The sequence below is a fragment of the Ovis canadensis genome, chromosome 13 (assembly GCF_042477335.2).
Source record: "Ovis canadensis isolate MfBH-ARS-UI-01 breed Bighorn chromosome 13, ARS-UI_OviCan_v2, whole genome shotgun sequence".
Taxonomy (NCBI): Eukaryota; Metazoa; Chordata; class Mammalia; order Artiodactyla; family Bovidae; genus Ovis; species Ovis canadensis.
In genome coordinates this window covers 25,458,392-25,485,412 of record NC_091257.1, presented here as the reverse complement: position 1 = coordinate 25,485,412, position 27,021 = coordinate 25,458,392, and the positions used below count along the sequence as shown (strand labels likewise).

The 27,021-nt window shown below is 44.7% G+C and overlaps 1 protein-coding gene across 7 annotated transcripts in view; it reads left to right on the top strand.

Annotated features, from left to right (window-relative positions):
• KIF16B (kinesin family member 16B) overlaps positions 1 to 27,021 on the top strand; it is a 302,672-nt gene that overhangs the window by 66,233 nt on the left and 209,418 nt on the right. For all 7 annotated transcript variants that reach the window (XR_011248056.1, XM_069547100.1, XM_069547098.1 and 4 more), the window contains exons 11-12: positions 3,619 to 3,684; positions 7,725 to 7,784. Coding sequence is in view for 6 of the 7 variants with exons in the window: in XM_069547100.1 (XP_069403201.1) it covers positions 3,619 to 3,684; positions 7,725 to 7,784 (126 nt within the window). In the remaining variant the exon portion in view is untranslated. The remainder of the gene's footprint in view (positions 1 to 3,618; positions 3,685 to 7,724; positions 7,785 to 27,021) is intronic.

Here is a 27,021-nt window from a genome sequence, read left to right as displayed (position 1 = left end):
CTCGGGTGGGATTAGTACCTTGACCAGGGATCGAACCCTTGCGCCCTGCATTGGCAACTCAGAGTCTTAACCCCGGGACCACCAGGGAGGTCCTAGCTGTGCTTACTGATGTGGAACTTCCCTGTGTGTGCGTGGAAGCCTCAGCATGACGAGTCCAGCAGCTCATGACGTTACCACGCTCGAATCACCGATGACGCCAGCCACAGCTGTCATTTTCATTTATATACTATGTCATTGGGATCTTTTTTCCATGTTTTAAAAATATTTGCCTGAGGTAAACATATAAAGGTGATTTGATAGAGTTACCCAGACTACTGCGTGTGAAGGGAAGGACTTGGAGCATTCTTGTAGTTAACATTTAGTAAGTCATGAGAATGAAGGAAAAGAAAGATCAGCCTAAACCGAGGAAGTCCTTGAAAGGAGCCTTATCACACCAACAGGGAAACTTCATTCAAACGTTTGCACATTCTGTCTGAGGAACGTCTCAGAAGTGTCGCATATGCCAGTTACCTTATCCTTTGTGATCTTCGGTTGCCTTTTTCTTTCATGGCCGAAGACCACCACAGTCATTAAAGGATTATTTTAGTTACTGTGGCTTTGGGGGTGAGGGTGGAATGGATTGTTGTCCACTTTAGGATACAGTGAAGAACTCTGATAAACAATACATTACAATAAAAACGAGTCCAATTTAAAGTAATTTATTGCACCGTGAAGCTATAAATTGTTGTGAGACAATACAGGCTTATCCAAAATTAATTAAGTTTGTGATGCTTAATAAAATAAGCAGAGGTTCTTAAGCACTCGTTAGAAAAATCTCTGTATAAAATCTTTTGGTGACATTCTTGTTTTCCCAAAGTATCCTGTTCCAGATGGCTGCTGTGGTTCATTGAAAATGCTGTTCAAGTCAGAGCTCCATTTCTGGGTTGTTGAAGTACAGTCAGATAAAAGCTCCTGCTTTTAATAATTTTATGTTTAATAATTTGCCAACGCAAAATGCCATGTGTATCAGAGTTTCAAAAGCACAGTTTCAATACAGCGAAAGATTCTGACACGTATCTGCTTCTGTTGCAGATTATAGACAGATAAATATGTAGTGGTGTATATGTATATATACGTCCATGTGAACTCTCCACTGAAGAATGATACCCATTCTGACTGTACATAGCTGTGAATATTCACAAGCTGTATTCACCCATATGACCTGCATGCTGTCAAGAAACAGAATGTTCCCCAGTGCCCTAGAAACTCTTCACGTTCCTCTCCTAGACCCGCCTGCTCCTCCCCTCAAGGGTACCCTCTATCCTGACTTCTTCAGGCAGGGTTAGCTTTTAGTTTTGCCTCTTTTTGTTCTTTATATAAATGTAATCATGTAGTACATACTCTTGCTCTCGCTTTTATGTAAGAGCAAATTTATGGAATTGCAAAACATAGACCTACAAAACACCCGTTTCATAAGGTTGCAGGGTGCTGGGCTGCGGCACGGCCTGGGGAGGTGACAGTGCAGGCAGCAGGGTTGAGGGACAGGCAGAGAAGTGACAGTGAGAACAGAGGACAGACTGGGGGCCCACGCGGCTGGCGGGGGTGCGCTGGCCCCGGATGATCGTGACCAGCTTCCGTCTGAGGCCTTGTGAGGTTCCTGCACGGTGGAGCGTGTGGGTTCGGATCTGCGTCTGAGCACCGCTGTGCTACGCTCCGTCACACGTGTGTGCACCAGCTCACCCGTTCTGTTTGATGGGCTTTGGAGATTTTCCCTTTGCTGCTATTGCTGCTGCTGTGAACTGTCTTGTATGTGTCTTTTTGTGAACATCCAGCTTCATGTCTGTTAAGTTTATACCTAAGAGTGGAATTTGTGTCAGAAGGGGTACATAATGTTTGGTTTACAGATAACTGCAAAATAATTTTTAAAGGTTTTTATACCAACTTGTATTCCACCATCAATATATGAAAGTGCCAGTTCTGGTTGCGTCAGGTCCTTGCCAATACCTGGCGTTCTCTATTTTTCCTCATAGGCCATTCTGATGGGGCCTTGTGGCGTCACAGAATGATTGTAGTTTCCGTGTCTCCGAGGATGAATGAAGTCAAGCGTTTGGATATCTTCTCTTTTCACATGTTCTCTTTAAAGCATCTTTTCAGACTTCTGCTTTGAGTTTGGCAGAGAGAGAATGTCCATTAACTTTTCTCTCTTAAATGTCTCCAAAAATAGCAAGAAAATGAACCACATAGAAATAGGCAGGAACAGTCCCGGAAGCAAAGAAGGCAATGAGTTAGAGAAGATGGAAGGAGAAAGGGTTTCTCATTTGTGTAGCTGAAGTCGCAGATAAACTTTGAATAATAGCTGGATAATAAAAGTGTCGCTATGTGTAAACTTTCAAGGTAGACAACATCTCAGGGAGGGTCACCGAGTAAAACTAGGTGATGGGGTGTTTGTGAAGATGGGCAAAAGCAGACCAGGTAGTCAGGGAAGTGTGAAAGCCTCTGTGGAGGAGAGACAGTGAGAAAAAGTCGTGTATCTAGGTGATTAACAGATTCCCTTCTAGGAATTTATTCTGTTGATACTGCCACGCATCCTGTAGGCAGCTGGTATAGGATAAGTCACTGTAGCGTCACTGGTAAAGCAGAAGATGAGAAAAAACTACCAGTCCGTTAAGAGGAAGCTGTGGACATAAACTGTAGAATAACCGCACAGTGGAGTGCTGTACGCTGGAACTGGAGTTGTTGCAAAGAATAAAATAGATTTATTTGCACTGAATTTTTCCCAAGATAGACTGTGAGATGAAAAAGGCAATATGCAGAATAGCGTTCATGCTGTTTATGTCTGAAAAGCAACACGAGCGCACTTGCTTATGACCAGAATACCCGCACAATTAAGTAGCAGAACGGGTGAGACAGGTTGCCCTCCGCCTGGAGAGGTGGAGTGGGAGGGAGACCCCCTTCCGGTTTCCTCACAGGTGGCCTCGTCTGGAGCCCTGTGTTCCTGCCTCTCGGGCTGCGAGTTACGAATGCAGTCAAAGCCCCCTCTGTGCCCTGCCTGGCTATGTTTCCCTCCCCCGCCTCTGCCTTGCCAGGGTGAACCTGATTGTGGGGCTTATCACTCTCACATGCATCTTTGCAACACAGATAAGGAAATGGACACAGACTGTGGCCCAGCCTTCCTGTAACAGTGTGTGACCCAGCAGTAGTGATAAAGGAGGGCCATTTGCACGTATCAGTGTGGATAAATTTCAGAAACCTCTGGTTGAATGACCCCTCCTTTTGAACCTGTACTCGGTGCAAATTCAAAACGGAAGAGTCTTTCAGGATCTAGGGATTTAGACTGTGTTTGATTTTGATAAAATGTCAGCCTGTTACGTGTTGGTCTCTTTCCTTGTCTTTGCTGATTGGTGTTGCAAACGTAGTTTTACCAGGATGCTGTGGTTTTTTGAATATCACGAGGCATGCACCCTGTGGATTAAAGATTTCGTGGTGACTAACACTCTTAGGGAGGTGTGGGAACATACTTTTCACGTCTGTTTAATAGTTTCTGTGGCGGTTTTTGATGGTTTACAGTGTCAGGGCAGACCCTTCCTCTGGATTATCGGTGTATACTCATTGCCTCTGTCTTTTGTGGTTTCATTTCAGATTGCCCTCTTGGACTCCCCCACAGCCTTAAGTATGGAGGAGAAACTTCAGCAGAATGAAGCCAGGGTAAGTGACACCTTAACTTGTTTTTTTTTTTTTTTTTAAATCATAAGTTTCACTATTTTATTTGTTTTTTTTAAGTTTCACTATTTTAAGTGGATACTTTTTTAGTATGGGGTTAGCCAGAAAGTTTGTTCAGGTTTGTCCACAAGATGTTACAGGAAAACCCAAACAAACTTTTTGGCCAGCCCAGGACTTGCTGTCTGAGACTCAGTGTCTTTCTTCATGACAGTTAATGCTCCCACCGTTTTTAAAGACCCACACTCGCTGACTTCCAGTCTATCTCCTGTGTCCTCTGTGACTTAATAGATGGGGTTTGTCTGGTAGTCAAGGGTTGAATACAGCTGAGACTGGGCCATTGCACGAGGCAGTGAGGCTGCTGCGCCTTCAGGGGAGGGAGGCTGTGTTCACGTGCTGGTCCCCACAGCCTCACTGTAGGGTTTTTTGGTCATCCTTTTACTTATTAGTGGGGACTGCAGCACTTAGGGAATCACTGAATACTCTGGGAAGGTGCTTAGCTGCTCTTAAACAAAGTGGGATTTGAGGTTGGGGGAGAGAGTGTCCTGGGCTGAAGCCAGTATTATGTGCTGGTGCTTTCTGAAAACTAGTTTCATGGATGACCTACTTCTATACTCTTTTTTTTTTTTTCTTTTTAAAAGAAAAAGACCTTCTTTGAAAAGAGAAACAGGTATTAATAATGTTTTCAGAGTGGATTTTGTTCACTGTGCCAAATGGTTAAAGCAGATGGAGAAAGAAAATAGGGTTCTGTTGGTAGAGCTCTTTCAAGAATACACAGTATTGAAGATACAAATCAGAGTGTAGTTGGGAACTTGTTGACACTTCCTGGATAATTATGCTGATTAATTTGCTGATAATAGCATTAGTGAAAACATTAGTTTCTTAATCCCTATTTTTCTCCTGACATTTTGTATTTTGGTACTTGAAATTTTAATTTTGAGGACTTCGATGGATGTGTCTGGATAGTGTGTGTTCATCGCTCAGTCGTATCCAACTCTTTGTTATCCTGTGGACTGTCCCAGCCTGCTGGCTCCTCTGTCCATGAAGTTCTCCAGGCGAGAATACTAGAGTGGGTTGCCATTCTTTCTTCAGGGGATCTTCCTGACCTAAGGGTTGAATCCGGGTCTTCTGCATCGCAGGCAGAGTCTTTACCACCTGAGCCGCCAGGGAAACCCGTGATGTGTCTGAATATAGTCTTAAATTATTTCTTACTGATAGTTTTCAGGAAAACCTAGCAAGTTAATAGAAACTAATAAACATTTTAATTTGAATTGTTATACATGTGGGGACAGACATGACGCTTGTTAATAACATCTTCTAAATTTTTACCTCTTCTTTTGCTGACCTTTTAAAATTGTTTGCCATCCACTTGGCTGTAAATCTTGTCACCTGGTCACATTGTGAGAGGTGCTATCAGACTTTGCATTTTTTTTTTCCGAATTTTAAAAATGAAGATTATTTGGTTTAAATTCACTGGTGAAAGAAACCCAAGGCATACTTACAGTTCTTCAAAAGCTGGAATTATTTGATTGAATTGGAAAAGGATTAATTGGCTTACGTTTCTTCAGGGAGAACATACCTGTTGGTAAAATCCCAAAGCATGCTTTGTTAAATACTTGGTGTTTCTCAGATAAATTGCCAGTGAGAATCTGTTAACTGATTATTATAAATTAGTAAATTCATCACCCCAGTCTCTTCTATGTCTGTAGGGAGAGAAGGTGTAGGAATATTCCCTCTCTGAAAGCTTTTCCAACACCAAAAGCCCTTTGACCCATGGGGCTGGCATCACTTGAGTGATGAAAGGAGAGCCTGTGGGTATGGCTGGTCCAGGGGGGCGGGCAGGACAGCCTTGCCTGACATGTACCAGTGAGCAAAAAAAGAAGTTAGAGAGGCTCAGTCCTGTTTCTTCTCTTACTAAGAAGATGATAGATTTGACATTAATAACTAGTTAAAGAAGATGTGTGTGTGTGTGTGCTTAGTCACTCAGTTGTGTCTGACTCTTTGTGACCCCAGGGACTGTAGCACGCCAGGCTCCTCTGTCCGTGGGGATTCTCCAGGCAAGAATACTGGAGTGGGTTGCCATGCCCTCCTCCAGGGGATCTTTCCAACCCAGGGATCAAACCCAGGCCTCCCGCACTGCAGGCAGATTCTTTACAGTCTGAGCCTCCAGGGAAGCCCAAGAATACTGGAGTGGGTATGCTACTTCTCTGGGGGATCTTCCCAACCCAGGAATTGAACTGGGGTCTCCTGCATTGCAGGCATATTCTTTACCAGCCGAGCTACCAGGGAAGCCCAGTTAAAGAAGATATATTTTTAAAACCTTTTGTTTTGTATTGGGGTGTAGCTGATTAACAAACAATGTTGCGATAGTTTCAGGAGAACAGGGAAGGGATTTAGCCATCCATATACATGTATCCATTCTCCTCCAAACTCCCCTCTCATCCAGGCTGCCACATAACACCGAGCAGAGTACCCTGTGCTGTACAGCAGGTCCTTGGTTATCCATTTAAATGTAGCAGTGTGTCCATGTCCTTCCCAAGTTCCCTAACTATCCACCCTCTTCTCTTGCCCCAGCCTGCAACCATAAGTTCATTCTCCTTCTCTAAGTCTCTTTCTGTTTTGTAAATAAGTTTATTTGTTTCATTTCAAGGAAGATATTTTATTTTAAAAAAATGCTACCTTAGAACTCCTGTAGTTGTTTGCGGTAAGTGTTCAGTTGCTCAGCTGTGTCCAACTTTGCGACCCCAAGGACAGCAGCCCACCTGGCTCCTTTGTCCATGGGATTCTCCAGGCAAGAATGCTGGGGTGGGTTGCCGTTTCCTTCTCCAGGGTGTTTGCGATAAATTGAGGAGTAAAATGTCTAGCCATTGAATGAACAAGGTGAGTGAGAAGTGTTTTGCTTTTGCTCTTGGATAAACTATCACTCTAGTCCCTCCTGTTTTGTCAGTAATGAACACAGCCTTTCTTGAAGGTTGCTGACTCACGTCCTTTCCGTTTATGATACTTAATGGCCTGTGGAAAGTATTTTCCTCTTAGCATTGAGCACGTAATCCAGTGTATTCTGTGCTTCCACTTCGACCTGGCTGAACAGGGTAACTTACTGGTAGGGAGACCAGTCAGGTGAACTAGGATGGCGTCTGCTTCTGGGTGGGGAGGTGGCAGGAACACTGAAGGACGGAAGGGAAGAGGCTTCAGGAGGGTGTGTGCCACGCACTCCCCCCAGCCCCGCAGAGGTCATTCTCTTTTAATCCGAAGTATATTCCTTTCGACAGAATTTTCCATTCTTTTTTTTTCTACCTCTCAGTCAGGTATCACTTTACTTCTTAATGACTCACTCAGGTCATTTAAAAAGTTGTGTGGAACTAGCAGAGTATTTTCATTAACTGAGAATCTATTTCCAACTGTGCTGTGTTCGACAGTGGGGGATATTTTCTCCCTTAAGTTACTGCAGACTGGAAAGAAGCTGATTATTATCAAAAAGATATTTTTATCTTTACTAAGAGTCAATTAAAGAGCCACCTTAAAAAAAAAAGATAAAATGATATTTATAAACCTTATTAATTAGCTACAAAAGCAGATTATCTCCTAAAAGAAAATGGCAGTTTCCAAGGTGACTTAATCATCACATCTAATGAGAAAGTAAAGTAAATCACCATTTCGTAGGACCCAAAGTATAATCAGGAAAAATTAACCCATGTAATGGGATGGTGGCATCTTTGAACTTGTAATTTTGGTTAATATCCAAGGAAGCAGCTTTTATTTAAGTGCACCTTGAAAAAGACTGCTGTAAAGCTCTAGGCAGCTTGACAGATTTTTTTTCTGTTCTTTCCTTTGCCGTAATGTAGGTTGTAGGGTGAGATCAGCTAGTTTGATTTATATTTGGTAATGGTACTTTGCGGCATTGCTGTCTAATTTAAAAAAGTGTAGTGCGTTCTTCTATGATCTATAAAAGTTTGAAAACTTTCTAGAAGAAAATCACAGTAATTTTTTTATAGAGCAATGACATACGTATTTTTTTTTTCTTTTAGGTTCAAGAATTGACCAAGGAATGGACAAATAAGTGGAACGAAACCCAAAATATTTTGAAAGTAAGGACTGTAAAAAGGTGTCATAATCTTACTGTGCTTGCTTCAGCAGGTAAACTCTTTTCTCTCTCTGCCAAATGTGGCAGTTGTGTGCTTTGCTTAGGTTGGGACTCTGGTTTGATTTTAAAGACACAGAAAAGGGAGCTATTAGTCATTAAAGCCGTGTGTTTAGAGACGGTGCTATACTTAAGGCATTTACTCTCACTTGTGGAGTTTTTTCCATTTTTGACTCAACATATGTTAAATTCCATTTAATATTCAAGAGCTCCCACTTTGTCTTTCTGCTTTTTGTTAAACCCAATATAGAAGCAATATGTTTGAAAAAATGTAAAATGGGTAGCCAGTGGGAGTTTGATGGGTGATGCAAGGCACCCAGAGCTGGTGCTCTGTGACAGCCTGGAGCCTTGGGGTGGAAAGGGAGGTAGGAACAGGGTTCAGGAGGGAGGGGACACATGTATGCCCGTGGCCGGTTCATATTGATGGTGATGTATGGCAGAAACCATCCCAATATTGTGAAGTAGTTATCCTCCAGTTAAGATAAATGAATTACAAAAAATAAATACTTCCCTTGGCAGTACTGTAGAGTATGTGTGTTGCATGCTAGACTTCAGAAGTTTCCCAGCTAGTAATTTCCTACTGGAATATTTTTTTCCTGTGTGTCTTATGGGCTAGGCAGTGATGGGCTGCATTTTTGGCAAGATTCATGGTGAAAAGATGTCAGTAATAGCCTCCATGTTTCATACTTTATGCTTCAAAATACACGTTTCTTTGTGGTCCCTTTTTTTTTTTTTTTGCTGAGTTGGTAGGAAACTTGTGTCATCTGTGGAGGATCAGCCATGTCAGATTTGAGGTTCAGCCTGGAATTTCACGCTTTGATAGCATCTGTCTGTCCTTACACATGAGAGAACACAATTCAGAGATGATTACTGAATCCTGTTTTTTTTTTAAGATCTGTGGAGGTAGAACTTTCCCAGAGGACTGAGGCCTCCCTTGAATGTTGGTGAGGATGATGAGGTTTAGCTGTGCGTCTTTGCGGAACCCTGACTTGGATGGCCTTCACGTGAGGATGGAGCACCTGGTGACCGTTGCACAGGGTTGAGGGGGAGCTTTTGAAGGCCTGGGATAGCCGCTGCGTTACTCGCTCTGAGAGCGGGGTCTGCATCATCTCATGAAAGTTTCCTTGTACCATGTAGGCAGTCTGGCCTGCTCTGGGGGCTACAACGCTTATTGCTCACGAGCAGAGTTGAGCTGCAGTCCTCAGTGGCCGTGGGTCGTGGTGGTCCCAGAGACATTCTTTCCAGCTCTGAAAAGGGCTGCAGTAAATAAGGCTTCCGCATCCAGAATTTCTTTTCTTTCCTCCCGATGATGATGATAGCGTCATGTTATTTTAAGGTACTTTCTCATGTTTGTTTTGTTGGGACGTTTTCGTGCAGGAAAACTGAGCGAAGACTTCAGTTGCATTTCTGAAGAGTTGGGTGGGAATAAGCACGGGCAGAGATGAAACTGTTCTTCATCGTCCCTGTTGCGCCCGCTTGGAGGTGTGGGGCCGCAGCCCCAGTGTTAAGAAGCCCGATCATTGGCCCGTTCACGGCATGATGTATACTTTCCTCAGCAAATTAGCCTGAGAGGACTAAAATCTGCTGCACATAAGGAAAGGAGACATCAAGTCATCAGCTATTTGCAAAGCCATTGGTGTGTGTTGTGCCTTATAGCACGGGAGGCAGTGCAGCAGTGAATGCGAAGACGTCAGCCCACCCTTTCTGCCGGGTTGCTCCTTGTCACTGTGCTGGGGGTTTTATAATAGCCCTGCAGAGCTGTCCACACTGAGGCGCCATGGTGAGCCTCTGAACCTTTTCTGATGCTTTTTTCTCCTAATGTTATTCTGGACCCTGAAGCTAAATAAATCCTCTTCCAATTCCAACTCTGTTTTTCATAAATCTCACTATTTTTATCTTTTATTAACTTTTGAGATGAGAAGACGAGCGAGGTGTTACGTGCTCAGTGTTGAAAGTTATGAGAAGGGCTCGTGATGTTTCAGATTTCTCCCTTCTTTTGACCCAGCAAGCCCTTTTTTAGATCTCTCTGCTGGTGTCTGGGTTTTAAACCCGCAGTTGCTTTCTGCTCACGTTTGGTATTTTAAGAGCTGTCTTCATCTCTTATTGGAAGACAGCGCCTAAGGGCTGAGGTGAAGAAGAGGGCTACTCAGATGCTTTTGAAAACATTCTTTGGAAACTGTTGGGGAAAGAGATTGCTTTGTGATGAGTTTATGTCTGTTCAGTTTGTGAATCTTCCTGGCATTCTTGCTGCCTGACTGTTCCTTCATCAGCTCTTGCTCCAGTCATGCTACGGAGAACCCACTCCAGTCCAGTGGCTTAAAGCCACATGCCTTGCCCCTCGTGCCTGTGCGTATTGGCTGCTTGGCTGGTCTGGCTGGGCTTGGGTTCAGGCTGCAGGTGGGTTCCAGGTCTGTCTCTCGCTGTCTGGGACTGGCTGGTTGTCCTAGGCATGATCCGTGGTCAGGGCCAGTGTAGAAGCAGGCACACCTGGTCTTGCAGGCACATTTCAAGCGTCTGTTCATACCGTGATGAAAGCAAGTCTGAACAGAAAGTCAAGGGGGAAGTAGTGTATTTCACCCAAAGGGCTGTGGCAAGGGTGTAAAGGTCTAATCTTGCTTTGAGATCAGTGGTTTAATCGCCGTGTGGCCCCGTTAAAATACGAACCTTCAATTCTAGGACCTTGTTTTCCCACTGCATTTGCTTGTTTCTAGAGATGAGCCCCGGAGAAAGCGATGGCACCCTATTCCAGTACTCTTGCCTGGAGTCCATGGGGTCACTGAGAGTTGGACACGACTCAGTGACTTTACTTTCACTTCTCACTTTCATACATTGGAGAAGGAAATGGCAACCCACTCCAGTGTTCTTGCCTGGAGAGTCCCAGGGATGACGGAGCCTGGTGGGCTGCCGTCTATGGGGTCGCACAGAGTTGGACACGACTGAAGCGACTTAGCAGCAGCAGTAGCAGCAGCAGAGATGAGCCCAGTGAGGCAGTAGATTCCCAGGATCAGCTTCACCATAGCACTGATTGTTTACTTTGCCGACTTGTCAGTATCATCCCTTCCAAGCCCTGAATCCTGAACATCCAAGGAGAGACCTTTGGAGAGAAGACCGAGAGTGAGACCGTCTGGGGGACTGAAGGGCTATACAGGATGCTTCAGTGCCTCTTGGCACACTGGGAGCCAGCCTTGTGGCTTTTTCTTTCCTGAGCTCTCAGATGCTCAGAAACCAAGGAGTGACTTTGTCCCCCTCTTTGTGATCTGGTCTGGGGCTTTCCTTGCTGGGGTGAGTGGAGTCTCAGGCGTGCTGAGTGGGGTGAAGAGGGGATGAAAGGTGCTCTGACGAGATGCTGGGTGTTTGCAGCTGGGCTGGTGACGCCGTGGTGATAATTGCAGAGCCTGGGGCTGTGACCTTCCAGCTCCATCTCAGGCTTCAGTTCTCTTCCTGAGTCGCTGGTGGGTTGTGATACCTACCCACAGGGTCATGTCCCCTCACCCCCAGCTTGAAAGTCAGGGTGGGTGGCAACCTCTTCTTCTACCCAGGTCATGAGGCAAGAGGTGATAAGTGCTTGGGATTAGGATGCAAGTAGCTGATGACAGTGTAAAGAGTGTTGACCTTGAAGAGGTATTTCTTAGGTGGGTAGTAATGCAGGCTTTATCATCCTCTGCAGTTCACACTGTATATCCATTCTTTCGCCTGTTAATCTAGCTTTCTCATTTTCATGAATCTTCATTTCTAGAAATTAAAGCCTAGACCCCCTTGCTGGTCCCCAGAGGCACTGAGCTCCTTCCCAGTTCCATAGTTGCATCTGCCTTTAGCTCCTGGTCTCCCCGCCGCCTGGCCAGATGCCTCGCTGGTCCCTGTCCGCGCTGGGGGTTGGGTTCTGGGGTCTTCCGGCCTTTGCCTGTGCTGCTCTAACATCTCAGGTCCTCCCCTTTCCATGCCCATCAGAACCCACCGTGGAGCTCTTTCTGATCCCTCTTCTCTCCCACTTTTCAGATGGAATGATTTTGTCTTCCTCTGGCGTCTGTAAAGGCTTTTGGTTCTGTCTCTTTTACAGCATTCATCATAATTGGAGTTTGGTGATCTTAGTTTCTCCTTCTAAGCAGGAGCAGGACCTGGGCTCAGACTGTGTCCTTATCATTCTGTGTACCAGCTCCTAGAAACTCATACAGTGAAAACTTACTGGTAGTAGTAGTATCAGGGAACTAAAGCAAAATCTTTATATTAGTTTGCTGCTGCTGCTGCTAGTCACTTCAGTCGTGTCCAACTCTGTGTAACCCCATAGACGGCAGCCCACCAGGCTCCCCCACCCCTGGGATTCTCCAGGCAAGAACACTGGAGTGGGTTGCCATTTCCTTCTCCAATGCACGAAAGTGAAAAGTGAAAGTGAAGTTGCTCAGTCATGTCTGAGTCTTTGCGACCCCATGGACTGCAGCCCACCAGGCTTCTCCATCCATGGGATTTTCCAGGCAAGAGTGCTGGAGTGGGGTGCCATCGCCTTCTCCATATTAGTTTGCTAGGACTGTCATAACGGAACATCACAGACTTGAGGCCTAAGCAGCGGACATTTATTTGCTTGCAGTCCTGGAGGCAAGAAGACCAAGATCAAGGCTTGTCCTGAAGCCTCCCTCCCTCCTTGGCTTATGAGCACTGCCTGCCCTCTGGGCCTCATGTGGCCTTCTCTCTGTGTGCCTGCGGCCCTGGTCACCCTCTTCGGCCTAATCTCCTTTTCTTGTAAAGACATTGGTCAGATTGGACTAGGGCTCAGCCCCATTTCTTCTTTTTTAACATAATTATCTCTTTAAGGGCTATATCTCTGAAACAGCCACATCCTGAGATATTGGAGCTCGGGTTCAGCAGTTGAACTTTTAGGGGGACACGTTTCAGCTCGTAACAGCTGTGACCTGCACACGCCTGGTGAGCTGGCGGGGAAGGCAGTGCGCCGTGTTGTGCAGCAGCCGCCCCGCGCCGGAGCTCCTTCCTGCCTGTGCAGTGCAGCCTCTCTTCCTCACTACCAGTTGAAAGGCTCACACACGTCTGTGTTCTCCATCCTTGGAAGGAATGTGGCTGCGTTCCTGTGGATTACAGATCAATTCTTGCCTTGGGTCAGTTAGGTTTTGCTGCTCCGTGTATGGTTGCTGGACCAGCAGCATCAGTATCGTCCGTGCGCTGGTTGGAAGTGCAGGCGCTCTGTCTCACCGCAGGCTCCTAAGTCAGAGCCTGTGTGTTAATAAGATGCCTGGCTGACGTGTCTGCACCTCCAAGTGTGTGTATTGGACCTGGAAAGCTGGGGAAGGAAGGGTGAGGCCATCCTGGACTCTCTTGCCCTCAGTCCGGGTTTTCCCTTCTGTTCTGACCTGTATCGTGGGGAGCTACCGAGCGGGCTGCCCTGTGCCCAGTGGGATTTGCTGTGAGGGGTTGGAGGGAGGAACCAGACCTTTCTCACGCCATTTCCTTGAAGAATCCCTGGCGCGGTACCACCTGGCGATATAGCCCTGACTTCCAGAATCTCCTCCTCACCTGCCCCTCCTCCTGGGGCGGTGCTGGTTTCCTGGCCTTGTCAGCTTGTGGGTGGCCTCACTAGCTCCACCAGCTGCCCAGCTCTGCCATCAGCAGACTAACCAGTTCCCTGTCTTAAAGTCCCCAGGGATGGGAACACCTGGCATTTCTGTCTAATGCTGGGCGCTGCCAGCTGCTCAGAATCTTCGGCTTCCACAGTGCGTTTTTCACTCTGGCTGAATTTGTCTTTAGCTGTTATAACTGTTGGCTCTTGGAAGTTAATGTTGTGATGAATCGACTTCTGCCAGGCCTGGGGTTGGTGCATTCCCAGGGCCTTCATGTCAGCCCCTCTTTCCATGGCTTCCACGTGGCATTGGCTGCTTTGTATTTGGGATGGTTTATAAGGGGACTACTTAACACCCTGCCCTTCTGGCCTGGCTTTGTACGTCTTACTGCCAGTGAATTTTTTCAAGTCACTCAGAATCCCTCCATCCATTGACCCCTCACCCCCACCCCCTCTCCCCCTAACCCCACCCAGTATGCACCTTTTTAGTTTTTCTGCTCAGGATGCATTTTCATTTCTCTGTTCTAGCGTCTTCAAATGATAAAAATGAAACTTTCAGAGGTAGTTTTTTATCTGACTTTATTATCTGACTTCCAAATAATGCATTGAGCTCTGTGCTTTAGAATAAGTTGCAGCCAGCGTGGGCCGTGCGGGCAGCTCTCGGGCGTTGGGCAGCTGGCCTGGCAGAATTGCCCGTGGCTCTGTGCAGGTCTGTCCAGGGCTGGGCTGCTGTGCGTGTGCTCACAGCCCGGAGGGTATGTTCTGTCGAATCCCCCAGCAGGGGTTATTCTTCCCAGTTCTCAGCAAACAGGGTCCCTTCCTTACTGCAGGTATATCCTTGGATTATTCTGGCGCGTGACCAGCTTCTGTGTTTTCATGGCTCTGTGAGGGCCATCTGACTGGTTTGGCACAGGGTGTGGGGAAGAAGCAGGTTGCTCTCGTGCAGAGGCTGCCCCTGCAGAGGCTTGTCCTTGAAAAGTGGGCGATTTGTTGAATTAAAGTGTCTTTTTCTTCCCCCTAGACATTATTTGGAGTTTTTTCTTACGATAATGTTGAATTGAATTGGAGGGTGGTGCATACTTGAATCTACTTGATGATGCGATCCTAACACACATAATTTCAGCTTAACTTGTGCCACTGTCTTAAGATTCTGTCTCCGAAGAGGCAGGAAGTATCTCACACATTGATGGAGAAATTGTTTTGTTGTTGTTCTTTCAGAATGTTTTGACTAATAATAAATAGAGTAAAATGAAATTGGAATCCTTGACTGGCTTTAGATTTTCTGAGTTCAAATTTCTTGGAGAGGCATACTTTAAACCAACTTATTTCCATTTTATGATAGAATCTATCAGCTGAACTTTTGTCTCTGGAAGATTACAGAAACCTACCAATGAATTTTTTCCTGCTGTCTGCAGTTTTCCATTTCACGGAGGAGACATGTGCTGGGGAGGGCAGTGGATTTGGAGGGAGCGCAGATTCCTGGGGCTGATGCTCGGCAGGCTTGACACCAGCCAGGTCATGGACCTCTGAATTCTTGCCACCCAGGGCCCTGGATATTCTGGTTTCTAGATAACTTACAGACAAACCAGTGGAGAGGTGACATCTGTGGCCGGTGTCTCTATTTGTATCAGTTAAACTTGACCTCTTTTTGGTATAAGAACTGAACCTGGGGGTAGCTCTAGGATAGAATTCTGTTTACAGGCATTGATTTTGCTCAGCTTTCGAATGAAAGAGGAGACAACACTTTCAGCCATGCATCACCCTCCTTATTAGCAACCTTCTGGGGATTTGATGGTTCAGAATTCTGACCTTAGACAGTCACACGTACTGTTTCCAACTTTATGAGAGAAATTGTCTCCCTGCTTCAGTGTGCAGACTAATGTGAATGAGTCTGTGTCTGGACAGAAGTTAACTGTCAGTACCCCTGGTGCAAAGCCCGTGGTCTTCTTGTAGTGCATTTGCATAAGCTGCCTTGCTGGCTGGCTCTCCGTCTGAAGCACGTGGAAAAAGACATCACTGCTCTTTATATATTAATGGTACTCAGTTGCCAGTTTGTCGACTTCTCTGGTTGTTAATTTCCATCAGACTCTTGTGTTCTCCTTTTTCTAAAGTTCTGCTCTTGCACCTGTTTTTTTAATATAAAAGGCGAAGTAATCAAGTTCCTTGTGCTCCGAAACCGGGGTTTGATAATTAATAGTGGAGATGACTGTCAGTGCCTTCGCGCTGGAGGTTGACTGAGAACGTGGCAGAGTCAGAGGCTCAGCGAGCTGTTCCCAGGACCAACTCTGATGCTGTTAATAATGCCAAGCTCCTTATTTTCTGTGGCAGTTTTCGTCTTGAAGGAGCTGCTCATAAATAAAGGGATTGCAAGTGTATGTTGGTTCTTACTTTTGAATAACATTTCTTGGAACAGAAGGCTCGGGAATAAGTCAAATGCGCCCTGTTAAATGTTGGAACCACGTGATAAATAATTTTGAATGCGTAGGGGATTTTCCTTCTGATGTTTTGCAGTGAGGCATGCACGCTGACGGGCTCTTACTGCAAATTTATGGCTGCAGCCAGGGAGGAAAGGATTGCCTTGGTCATATGGAAGTAATGGTTTATGTGCACCTGAACTCTCTGGAGGTGCTGAACTGTAGGAACTTGGTTTTGTTGGCAGGAAGGCTTAAACAGTGACCATTTCACAGTACAATCAGTTTATTGTTCATGTCACCCAGAAACACACTTAACTCCCCTTGGAGGAGTCCTCAGAGTTGTGAGTTTGCAGAGGAGCGAGGAGGTGGTCCTCCCCTTGCCTGGCCTAAGACCTGTGTCTGTGCATACCCTAACCTTGGTCCCTTTGACCTTTCTGTGTCTCAGAATCTCTCTGTAAGATGCGGACAGTAGTACTACCTGTCCTATAAGGTGAGTCCAACACATAGTCAGCATTGTAAGCATTACAGTAATAATGCTTTCCTTTATTTTTCCTATTGAGGTATTATTGACATCTAACATTGTATTAATTTCAAGTGTACAACATAACAGTTCAGTGTTTGTGTATTTTGAGAAGTGATCACCACAGTAAATATAGTTAACATTCTTCAGCATCATTACTTTTTTTTTTCACGTAATGAGAACCTTTAATATCTACTCTCTTAGCAACTTTCAAACATGCAAGAGGTTTTATTAACTGTACATTGCATCCCCAGGACTTATTCATCTTATAGCTGAAAGCCTGTACCTTTTGACCACGTTCATTTATTCCACTTCACATTGCCACCCTGTGTAAAAAAGTGTGAAAGTGAAAGTCGCTCAGTCATGTTCGACTCTGCAACCCTGTGGACTGTAGCCCACCAGGCTCCTGTGTCCGTGAAATTCTCCAGGCAAGAATACAGGAGTGGGTTGCTATGTCCTCCTCCAAGGGATCTTCCCAACCCAGGGATTGAACCCAGGTCTCCTGCATTGGAGGCAGATTCTTGACTGTCTGAGCCACCACTGGTAGCCACCAAACCACTAATCTGTGAGCTCAGGTTTTTTTTTTTTTTTCAGATTTCACATATCTTTCACCATTTTTTTCTTGTTTTATTTTCTCCAAATCCATCTTTTCATATGTAAAACTGGCTTGACAATAATATATGTCTTCTCACTGGCCAGAAAAACCAGAAATTATGTATACACAAACTTTTAAAAAGTATAGTTTTATGCAGCTACAATGCAGCTACTTATAAGGCATTTTATTATGTAGTGTTTTATGTTTGTTAATTTCAAATAACAGAAAACCCAGTTTCAAACTGGCTTATAAGGTAGAAGAGTAGTGGTCAGGTGGTAGGGTGGGGTTTAGGCATAGTTTGATCAGGGCACGGGCTCTGCTTCTCTGGGACTTGGTTATGCCTTTTTGGTGTAATGACTTGTCTTTAGGCTCTCGGAATGGCCGGGTGAGAGCAGCAGCGATAGTTTTGTATTTACCCACCACACCATCTAAATTCAGAGAGTCTGGGTTGAGTCTCCAGCCAAGTTCTGAAGTTTGCACTGATTGACTGATGTATTTGTGAACGAATCCCTGGGGCCTTGTGCTGACTGGCTTAGGCCCAGAGTATCTCTGCCAGTCACTCTGATAAAGAGAATGGGTTACGTGGATTGGTCGAGGTGAACCAGGGCCCGCCTTTGAGCTGGGGCGAGATCACAGCAGCTGCTGTGCACTGTTGGAGCAGTGGGTGCAGGTGGATCCTGGTGATGCCATCCATGTTTTCCACTGGAGACGCAGAACCTGGTCACTTAGACTGTGAAATATACATTGTGAAATGTATGCAGGGCAAACAGAAGGTGTAGTGAAGTATTCTTTTAGTTCTTGAAAAGTGAAAGTGTAAGTTGCTCAGTCATGTTTGATTCTCTGTGACCCAGTGGACTGTAGCCTGCCACGCTCCTCTGTCCATGGAATTCTCAAGGCAAGAATATTAGAGTAAGTAGCCATCCCTTTCTCCAGGGGATCTTCCTGACCCAGGGATTGGAACAGTCTGAACTTCAGAGAAAATATTTTCAGTCACTTCCTTTCTGACTCAGAAGTCCCGTGTCCAGCCAGGAGACTGTGTGAAAGGCCCCTGGTATCTGTACCCTCGTGGGAACATTCCACGCAGGGGAAGTCGGTCTTCTCTGGTGTTAGACTTGAAGGGTGGCACACAGTAAATTCCGTGTGTTTAAGCACATTTCCCTTCCTTTTCTAGATTGATTATGTGATTTTAAAAGGAGCTCTAAATGAGTGCCTGTTCTCCTTTGGCTTTTTGCATGTGGTTTTAAATTTGGCTTCATTTCCCGTCGACCCCTTTAACCTGATGTTTCCCAGCCCAGCCTGCCTAGCAACTGTTGCTGTGCGCGGCGAGTTGGCACTGCCCTCCACCTGGAGCACAACGGCAGGTTTTAGGAGATTACTGTTCCTTAGCATCTGGGTTGATTTTGCCTTTGCGTAATTTAAGGATGACCATCATTTCTCCAAACTCCAGGCGCTAGAGTTCCAAGTCTCTTAGCAGAAGTGCTGGTTTTAGAAGGTATATATCTGTAAGACAGGCTCATTAGCCATGGGCAGATATTGAAAAACAAATATGGACCCAGGTTGTGTATGAATATTTATTACCAGGATATTCTGATACTTGCAAGGGGGGAGATGGTTATAGATTTGTACTATCTTTTATAATACTTTATATTAATAACATTGGCTTTACCAGCTAAGAACAGCCTTCCCGAGAAGTCATCTGGGGGTCATACATGAGAGGAGTGATTTCCTAACAGCTGTGATTTCTCCTTGGAAGACGAGCAACATGAACATCACCAAAGATGCTCATTTTCTTCTAGACCGAATCTACTCCGTATCAGTGTATTCTATTTAGGCTTTCCTGTCCTTCTATTAAAGTAAAAATTACACTGGCATTTCCAGATGATTAAGGGACTGAAAGGAAACCACAGAGCTTGCTATAATGCTGTTCTAGTCGCCAAGTCCAGTTTCTTATCCAGAGCAACGTAAGTACCAGTTACTCCGCACTTCATACCAGTTGGCTTCCCATAGGGAAGTGTTTTCAGCTCAGAATCTCTTGGGGACCTTTTTAAAAGACCATTTTCTGGGCTCTGCAGTGTCATGGAATGAGAGTTGTGGGGGATGATACCCCCAAATCTCTTTTTTTAAACAGTACCCTGGAGCCTCACAGGAGTTGGGACGCACAGGCCTAGAAAGCACATCTTGATATATGGGCGAAGGCTCCCAGAAGAAAGTGGCCCATGTAACTTCTTGCAGAGTTTTATAGTCCCCAAAGTTGCACACTCATGCAAGTGTTTGGAGATGTTGGGTGATGGCATTTGAAAAGACATTTCAACTGAGTAGATTATTTGTCATTAAATAAGGTGCTCTGTTTACAGGACCTTTTTTAAAATCCTCACGCAGGCGTTTGAATTTATTTTTTAATTGAGATTCAACATACACAAAGTATGTACATTTGAAATGTGTGTCTTGGTGAGCTTATAAAAGAGCGCATGTCTGGAGTGTCCGGCTCCTGAGTTGTCATCTGTGTGTATGTCTCCCTCTAACCCACACCCAGGTCAGGATGCAGACTCTTTCCTGCTCCCAGGGGTCCCCTCTCGTCCCTCCTGGTCAGTCACGTCTTGTCCTCACATTCCGGAGGTGTCTGGACAGCTCTTAGGTAGGGGGGTGCTGGCTGTCCCTGAGCTCCCTGCAGTGTGTTCTGTGTCTGCTTCTGTCTGCTTCCATGCAGGCTGTCGTCTTTAAGATTCATCCATGCTTTGCTTAGCAGTAGTTTCTACTTGATTTTGCGACTCTGCTGCCCTATTTATTCATTCTCCTGTTGGTTAGCTCCATTTGGGTGGTTATCTCCAGTGTTTCGGTTGTTATGAATAGTGCTTCTAGGAGTGCACAGGAACGTGTTTTGCTGGGTGTGTGCATTCAACCCCCACCCCACCACCCCTGCCCTTTTCTGGCTTTCAAACCTGGTAAGAATTTGGCTATGTATACATCTGGCCAGTATTGATGATCAGAGTGCCCCCAATCCAAAGGTCCCTTATCCCTATCCAGGTGGCTCTCAGTGTGGTCTGGGCCACAGAGCAGAGGACCCCCTGCCCCAGTGGGTCAGATCTGGGCCTGGCAGGAGCATCTCCCCCACCCCTGATCCACCAGCAACAGATGTTTGCCTTTAGTCTGTGTGGGTTCCCATGTAATATTTGTTTTTTTCTGTTGTCATCTGAATATAGTCTAACTGGGTGGGTAACACAAATTCTAATTTCTGTAGATTTTTAGAATGATAGTTGTGAAGTGAGTTGAATACATTCTTTGTGGATTTTTTTGTTTCTTCCTGAAAGTCCTCTTTTCTCACAGCTAGATATTGATGATTTGTTTTCTGTAAAGCTATAATATTATGGTATGTCTGGTTTTCCTTTGCTCAACTCCAAGGTCCAGAAGGTAGAGACATGTTAAAATTATTTTTGGACTCTCCTAAATTGCCTTGCATTTAATATTAATAATAATAATATTAATAGGGATAATAGTGGATAATATTTACTGCACTGTTACTGTGTGCCAGGCATTGTTCTAAGCCAGCACTGTTTAATAGGAATGTAATGCAAGCCACATATGGGAGTTTAAATTTCTAATAGCCACATTTAAAAAGAAACAGCTGAAATTAATTTTAACAGTACATCTTATTTAACCCGTTACATAAAAAACTTACCACTTGACCTTGACATATAATCAATATAAAAATTATTAATGAAGAATAGAATTTTTAAAATAAGTTTTTAACATGATGTAAATTTGCAGTACCTTTGCATTTATAGTACCTCTCAACTCAGTGTGAAATTTACATTGGATGCACTGGATCTGTATTTTGATTTTATGAAATTTACAGTTGAAAAGTAGATTCTCATTGCAAACTGTGTTCCAAACATATTTAAAAGTTTTCCAGTCGCTCAGCTGAGCATAGTTTAAAATTTAAACCAGTGAGTCGTTAGCTGCCTCTCGAATGCTTGGTGGCCACATAGTTGTATGACTTTAAATATTGTTTCTATTAATTTGTTCTGCTCTGCTCAGCAACCTTGTACAAGGTGGAAGAGTATTTATTTTCTCACTCTGCAGACAAGGAAACTGAGGCCCAGAGGGTACTCAGTTAAGGAAGGAATAGATGAGGTCGGAATTTGAACCCTGTCTCAAAGTTGGCTCGTGACACCATTCTGCTGTCTAGTTCTTAATTGTTGTTCCAAACTGACCTTTTTATTCCCATGTTCTAATTTATTGCCTTTAGTGTGTGTGTGTCTTTCTCTGACCTTTGTCTCTCTTGTTTTTTTATGTTTTAAAGATTGATGGAAAAAAAGTCTGAAAAAGGGATACTTTATTTGCTGTGAATTTGGTTATTCATCGGTATTTTAAAAACCAACACCGGTGACAGCCACTGTTCCAGCACCATCTGCTCTGTTATCTCCATAAGTGTCAAGACAAGATTTGCTTTCTCTGAAACAGTGGCTCAGGTTCCCTTTTGTGTTTTGTGATGCTCTTTCTTTAATCAGGACTCTGACGTTTATTTCTGCCGCCGTTGGGTGTAGTCATTTCTTCTGCCTTGGCTCTTTGCTAGTCTTTTTCTATAAAACAGTCATGATTATTTCTCTGGGTATCATTTATTTTCTCCTGATGTGTTATTTGCATTTGTTCTTATGTTAATGACTTCTCTGAGCATCTTTCAGATGCTTCTTTGAACTATATTCAACCAGCTGGGTGTCCTTGTCTACCTTTGTAGGTAATATTTTACTTTATATGAGACTTGCTTTTATACAAGTGTTCTATTGCTCTTCACTGCAGTGGTGGTTTGTTTATAAAACAGAGATCTGAAACGTGCTCTTTGCAAGGAAGAGTAGTCCAGACGTGCAGAGTGTCATCTTTTTAAGTGCCGTGTGGGAGGAGTGTGCTGTGTTCCCAGGTTCCGCGGGACTGTCTTCCCCTCCCCTCTCTCTGAGCTCCCCTGTCTGTGGATATTGTGTGCACCTGTCACCTTTCACTGCTTATCTCACTTGAATGAAATGGACAGCAGCTGTGTCCTTTCTTGAGTTCTTACCCATTCAGGGTGGTTGCTCAATTCATTCTTTTGAAATATCTTGACCGTTTTATAATTAGTTGTCTTAACTGAGGTGACCCAGCTTTTGCACTTGGATTTATCCTTAACTAGTTCTCAGACTTTGAGCAAATTGTTCTGTCTCTGTCTCAGTTTTTCTCAGTCATGACCAGGTGGGTGGTGAGGTGAGCTCTCAGGGTTCCTTCTGTTTGAGAAGGATGTGGGTTCTTTCTCAGGGGGCTGCATGGAATTTTCCCTGTGGGTCGCCTGTCTTGGGTATGGGACCCTTCCCCGTTTCTCTGTCTTCAGGGGTGGCAGGTGGTTTCGGTTTGCTCCACTTGCTGTGGGAATTCTTTGTTTGGACCGCTCTTCCTTTGTGAATGTGCCCTGGGAGCTGTTCTCAGTCTGGGCATTTAAGCGCACGACGCACAGACGGTGAGTGTCCTGCCTGATGGGTTGCGCAGACTGGAGGCACCCATGTAGCCCGTGTCTGGGTGAAGAAGCAGTGCTCAGCCCCTGCGTGTCCCGACCATGCCCCCTTACAGTCATCACTCCCCGCAAGAAAGCTGTCTGGCTTGACTTGAGAGAAGAGTGTTGAAACATGTATATTACCATATGTAAAATAGATGACCAGAGCAAGTTCCATGCATGAAGCAGGGCACCCAAAGCCTGTGCTCTGGGACAACCCAGAGGGGAGGGATAGGGTGAGGAGGAAGGTGGGAGGGGGCTTCAGGAATGGGGGGGGGACACGTGTATCTGTGGCCAATTCATGTTGAGGAATGGCAGAAACCGTCATCGTAGTGTAAAGTAATTATCCTCCAGTTAAAATTAATTAAAAAAATAAAAGCACAGTTTGGTTTGTCCTGCTTTTAAACTTCATGTGTAAGGAACCATACGGAACATAGCCTTTTGTTTTTGTTTTTTTGGTAAGTGGCTTTATTTGCTCTGCATTACGTTTGTGAGATCCACCTCTTTTTTGCACTGTTGTGTTTATTTTCATTGTTGCATAAACTATATAATGTGTGACGTGGCTGTATCGCAGATTATCTGTTATCTCTTTGAATTTGCGCTGTTTCCTGGTTTGGGCTGTTAGGAATAGTGCTGCTGTGAGCCTTCTTGTCCGTGCCGTGAACGAGTGTACACATTTCTCTTGGGTGTCTGCCTAGGAGAAGAATTGCTGGGTTGTAGAGCAGGTGTCTGCTCCGCTTTAGTAGGTAGTGAAAATAGTTTTCCAGAGTTGTTGTACCATTTACACTCCCGCCTGCTGTGTGTGAGAGGGCCGGTTGTCTCACCTCCTCCCCAACGTTTGCTGTTTTCTATCTTTTGAATCTTTTGGGGCCATTTTCATTAGTGTGCAGTGGTATCATGCGGTGGTTCTGTTTTGAATTTCCTGATGATGGTAATAAAAAAACACAACTCGCCATCATTTTTCATTAGCTTCATTTCTCAAATGCCTTTGCCTTAGAGCTTGTCATCGAGTGCGTGATCCTGGCGTTCTCTGTCCTCCATCGCGGGGCACTTCTCCAGCCTTCTCTAGCTCCCCTCACCTTGTTTGTCCATAAACTAGCTCTTCATCACCTCCCACCACCCCCTGCTCCCCGCAATCCTGGAGAGCTGTCACTCATTCAGACAGCAGCTCGTCACAAATGCCCATTGAGGGGAGCTCCCTCCTGAGATCCTTGGGGGATACCAGTGCAGTGATTGGAACCGACCCGAATCTTGCCGGGGGCGGGAGGGTCTTCCAGATGCAACTCACCAAATTTCCCTGTCTTTGTGGAGTTTGACTGCCCCTCCTTCTGGTCTCTCCACCCCCACAGGTCACTTATCAGCTCTTCTAAGATAGAACTGTTACTTTTAGCTAGGTGAGCGTTCTCTCTGCAAGGTGAGAGTAATAAACATACGTGTAGTCGGAAACTCCAGACAGATTTTAAATCAGTTGCATCCTCGTCCTCATCTTAGCCTTTTCAATGAACATTCCCTGTACACTAAAGAAAGACGTCAGTTGTTCTGGTGGCAAAACTTCACTTGACCAGAATGTTTGTGAATATCCTGGTTTAGTGACAGAGCCCACCTGAGCTACGTGAATTATGAGAGTCTTAATTAAAGGGACTCAGCATTCCTTGTGGTTTAGAATATACAAGGCCTTGGTGCATGGTCAGTTCCTGTGGGGTCTCTGGGTCCTGGTGTGCAGAAGGTTTTGTTTGAGCCCTCCAAGCGTCTCTGGCGGGTATGGAGTTCGATTCTAAACAAGATTTCACCCCTCCTGCCATCTTGCTGAGGCTTCTCCTTTGCCCTCGGATGTGGGGTATCTATTCTGGTGGGACCCAACATTCTCCTGTCGATGGTTGTTCAGCAGGGAGTCGTAAGTTTGAAGTTCTCGCGGGAGAGGATGAGCACACGTGCTTCTTCTCTGCCAGCTTGTCTCTCCAGAAAGCAGCAAATGTTGGGGAGGAGGGCTGAATGCAGCTCAGTATGCCTTTGGTGAAGCTCAGGTTGTCGGTGTTTAGTTGCTAGCTTGTGCCCGACTCTTGCCACCCCAGGGACTGTAGCGCGCCCGGCTCTCCTGTTATGGCACTCTCCAGGCAAGAGCACTGAGTGGGTTGCTGTTTCCTTCTCCAGGGGAATCTCCCAACCCAGGTGTTGAACCCGTGTCTCCTGCATTGGCAAGTGGGGTCTTTACTGCCGAGCTGCCAGGGAGATACCTTTACGTACTCCACAGTGATTTCACTTCGAATCTCCTTTGTTGAGTCTTCGTTTGTCCTGAATTTCTTAAAGTGCTGTGTCATTGCCTGTGATTTAACTAATTTTAAAAAATGCTCCTAGATTGTGAAGCTCATCTTGTTCATAGAGCGCAGAACATAGCACAAACAACCCAAGAATTTAGGTGAAACTCTTCCCTCATCCCACAAAAGAAAAACTTTTTGTTTTAATGAGGAAGTTGAAGCCACGAGAAATTAACTGAGTTGGTTTTGATGTTCTAGAGTTAGAAGCAGGGCTAGACTGGGTTTTTTCCTCCTAATCCAGTGCTTCTTAATTATATCTCACTTATCTTTTTAAATGGTTTCCAAATGCCTAGATTCTTAATTCCAAAGTGGTGCTTTACTTTGATAAAGAGACTATGGCTGGCCCACATCTTTTAGAATAATTTTAATATGTAAAATCTGAAGACAAGATTTAGCCCATGGCATATTTAAATCAGCAAGCCATCCTATAATGGGCTTCATCTGCATTTAAATTATTCTCCTTCAGAGATTTTTGAAGTTGGTTTTGAATAAATGGCTTGTATTATATTATTGTTAAATTAAGCCAGCGTGCTTTTTGGTTAATTTTAAATGGAGTCTTTTAATGTCTGCAAAATCTCCTAACTTCCCAGTCTGCTGTTGGTAAATAAAGTTATGTTTGCATTTAAAACAAAAAAATTGGAGAACAGAGTGATTTCTTCCCCTCAAACAATTGTATCTTCTCAATGGGTTAATCTTATGAGATACTTTAAATTGGGAGTTAGAAGACAATTGAAAGTCAGCAATTCCAGTTATGGAAAAAGTGATATATTTTTGAATTATACATACTCTGATTTTATAGTAGGTGGTTATCGTTATAATAATTGGAAGGAATAGTGTGCTCCACAGTGTATTTCAGTTTCTCAGCACTAGATGTCACTAGAGATAGGAAGAACCAGCTCTTCTCCCGTCTTTAATTCCAGGTCTCTACTGGTAGTGAAAGGACTCGGCAGGCATTGCTAAGTGGACTGGCGCCTGTTCACGTGTTTCTGGATAGAGGCTGAGCGAGGTAAATTGTGAAGAGTTTAGTAGAAGGAATGTCTTTTTTGCAGCCTCCTTTGGAATTGATCCTGAAAGATGTAAACATGAACCCTCACATATTTGGAGGTTATTTTCTCAATTTTTAAAATAGTTTTTCCAAAGTTGCCTCAAATCACTGGATACTATCTTATAGGTAAAAGATATATTTTTTAACCTGGGTACTAGGTAGTCATTTTGACTAGCTTGCATTAGAACGCTTTATTTGTCATTTATTTATTCGTTTGCTTATATTTGCCCCTTAAAGGACTTTTTCTTCTTTTACCTCACATTTACCTCATTTTCAGCTCTTAGTTTTCCTTTTTCAATTAATTAATCTTTTGCAGCTCCGGAAGTTCCTAAGAGAATTAAAACATAGAACCTCTTGCCTCTTTCTCCCCAGTTGTATGTCTGCCATATTTACCTCAGCAGAGTAACCTTGACTCTTGGGATGGTGGCTGCAGCTTTTTCCTCTTTGGTTTCTCCTGGTTTGTGAAGCCAAGAAGTTTGATAGATAATCAGAGTGAATTTTCTCCCAGCTCGTTCCTCATTTTTGTAGAAACAGGAGGAAGCAGACAGCCATCCTCGGTGACTGAGAGGCAGAGGAGATTGAGAGTTACGGACTTGAACGCTTGAGTTCAGTTGATGGAATGCAGTCTCAGCCTGGCCAGTTGCTGGCTCTGTGACCTTGGGCAGCTTAACTTCTCAGTGCTTCAGCTTCCTGATCTGTGAAAGAGAGGCAATGGTACTTGCCTCCTCCCAGGTCGTTATGAGGATTCAGTGAGTTGCTTGTGAAGGCGGGCTTCCCTGGTGGCTCAGTGGTAAAGAGTCCACCTGCAGTGCGGGGGATGCAGGTTCGATCCCTGGGTTGGGAAGATCCCCTGGGGGAGGAAATGGCAACCCACTCCAGTATTCTTGCCGGGGGAGTCCTGTGGAGAGGAGCCTGACGAGCTGCAGTCCACAGGGGTCGCAGAAAGCTGAATGCGACCAAGTGCCTGAGCAGTTGTGAAGGCATTGAAAGCGGTGCTTGGCAGTAGTGTCTCAGGGCTTGTTAGGTGAAGAACCATAACTTCAGGCACTCTGTGGGCAATTTATAAATGCTAAATAATCTACAGGATCTCCAGTTTAACTAGGGAGGGACAAAGATGAATTTTTTATTTTTTCTCTTAGAGTCTTCTCTTAGAAGAGTCTAGGGACAAACTGTGAATGGCTTTGTTTTCTTTTTGTCCATCATGGAACAGTTTTGAG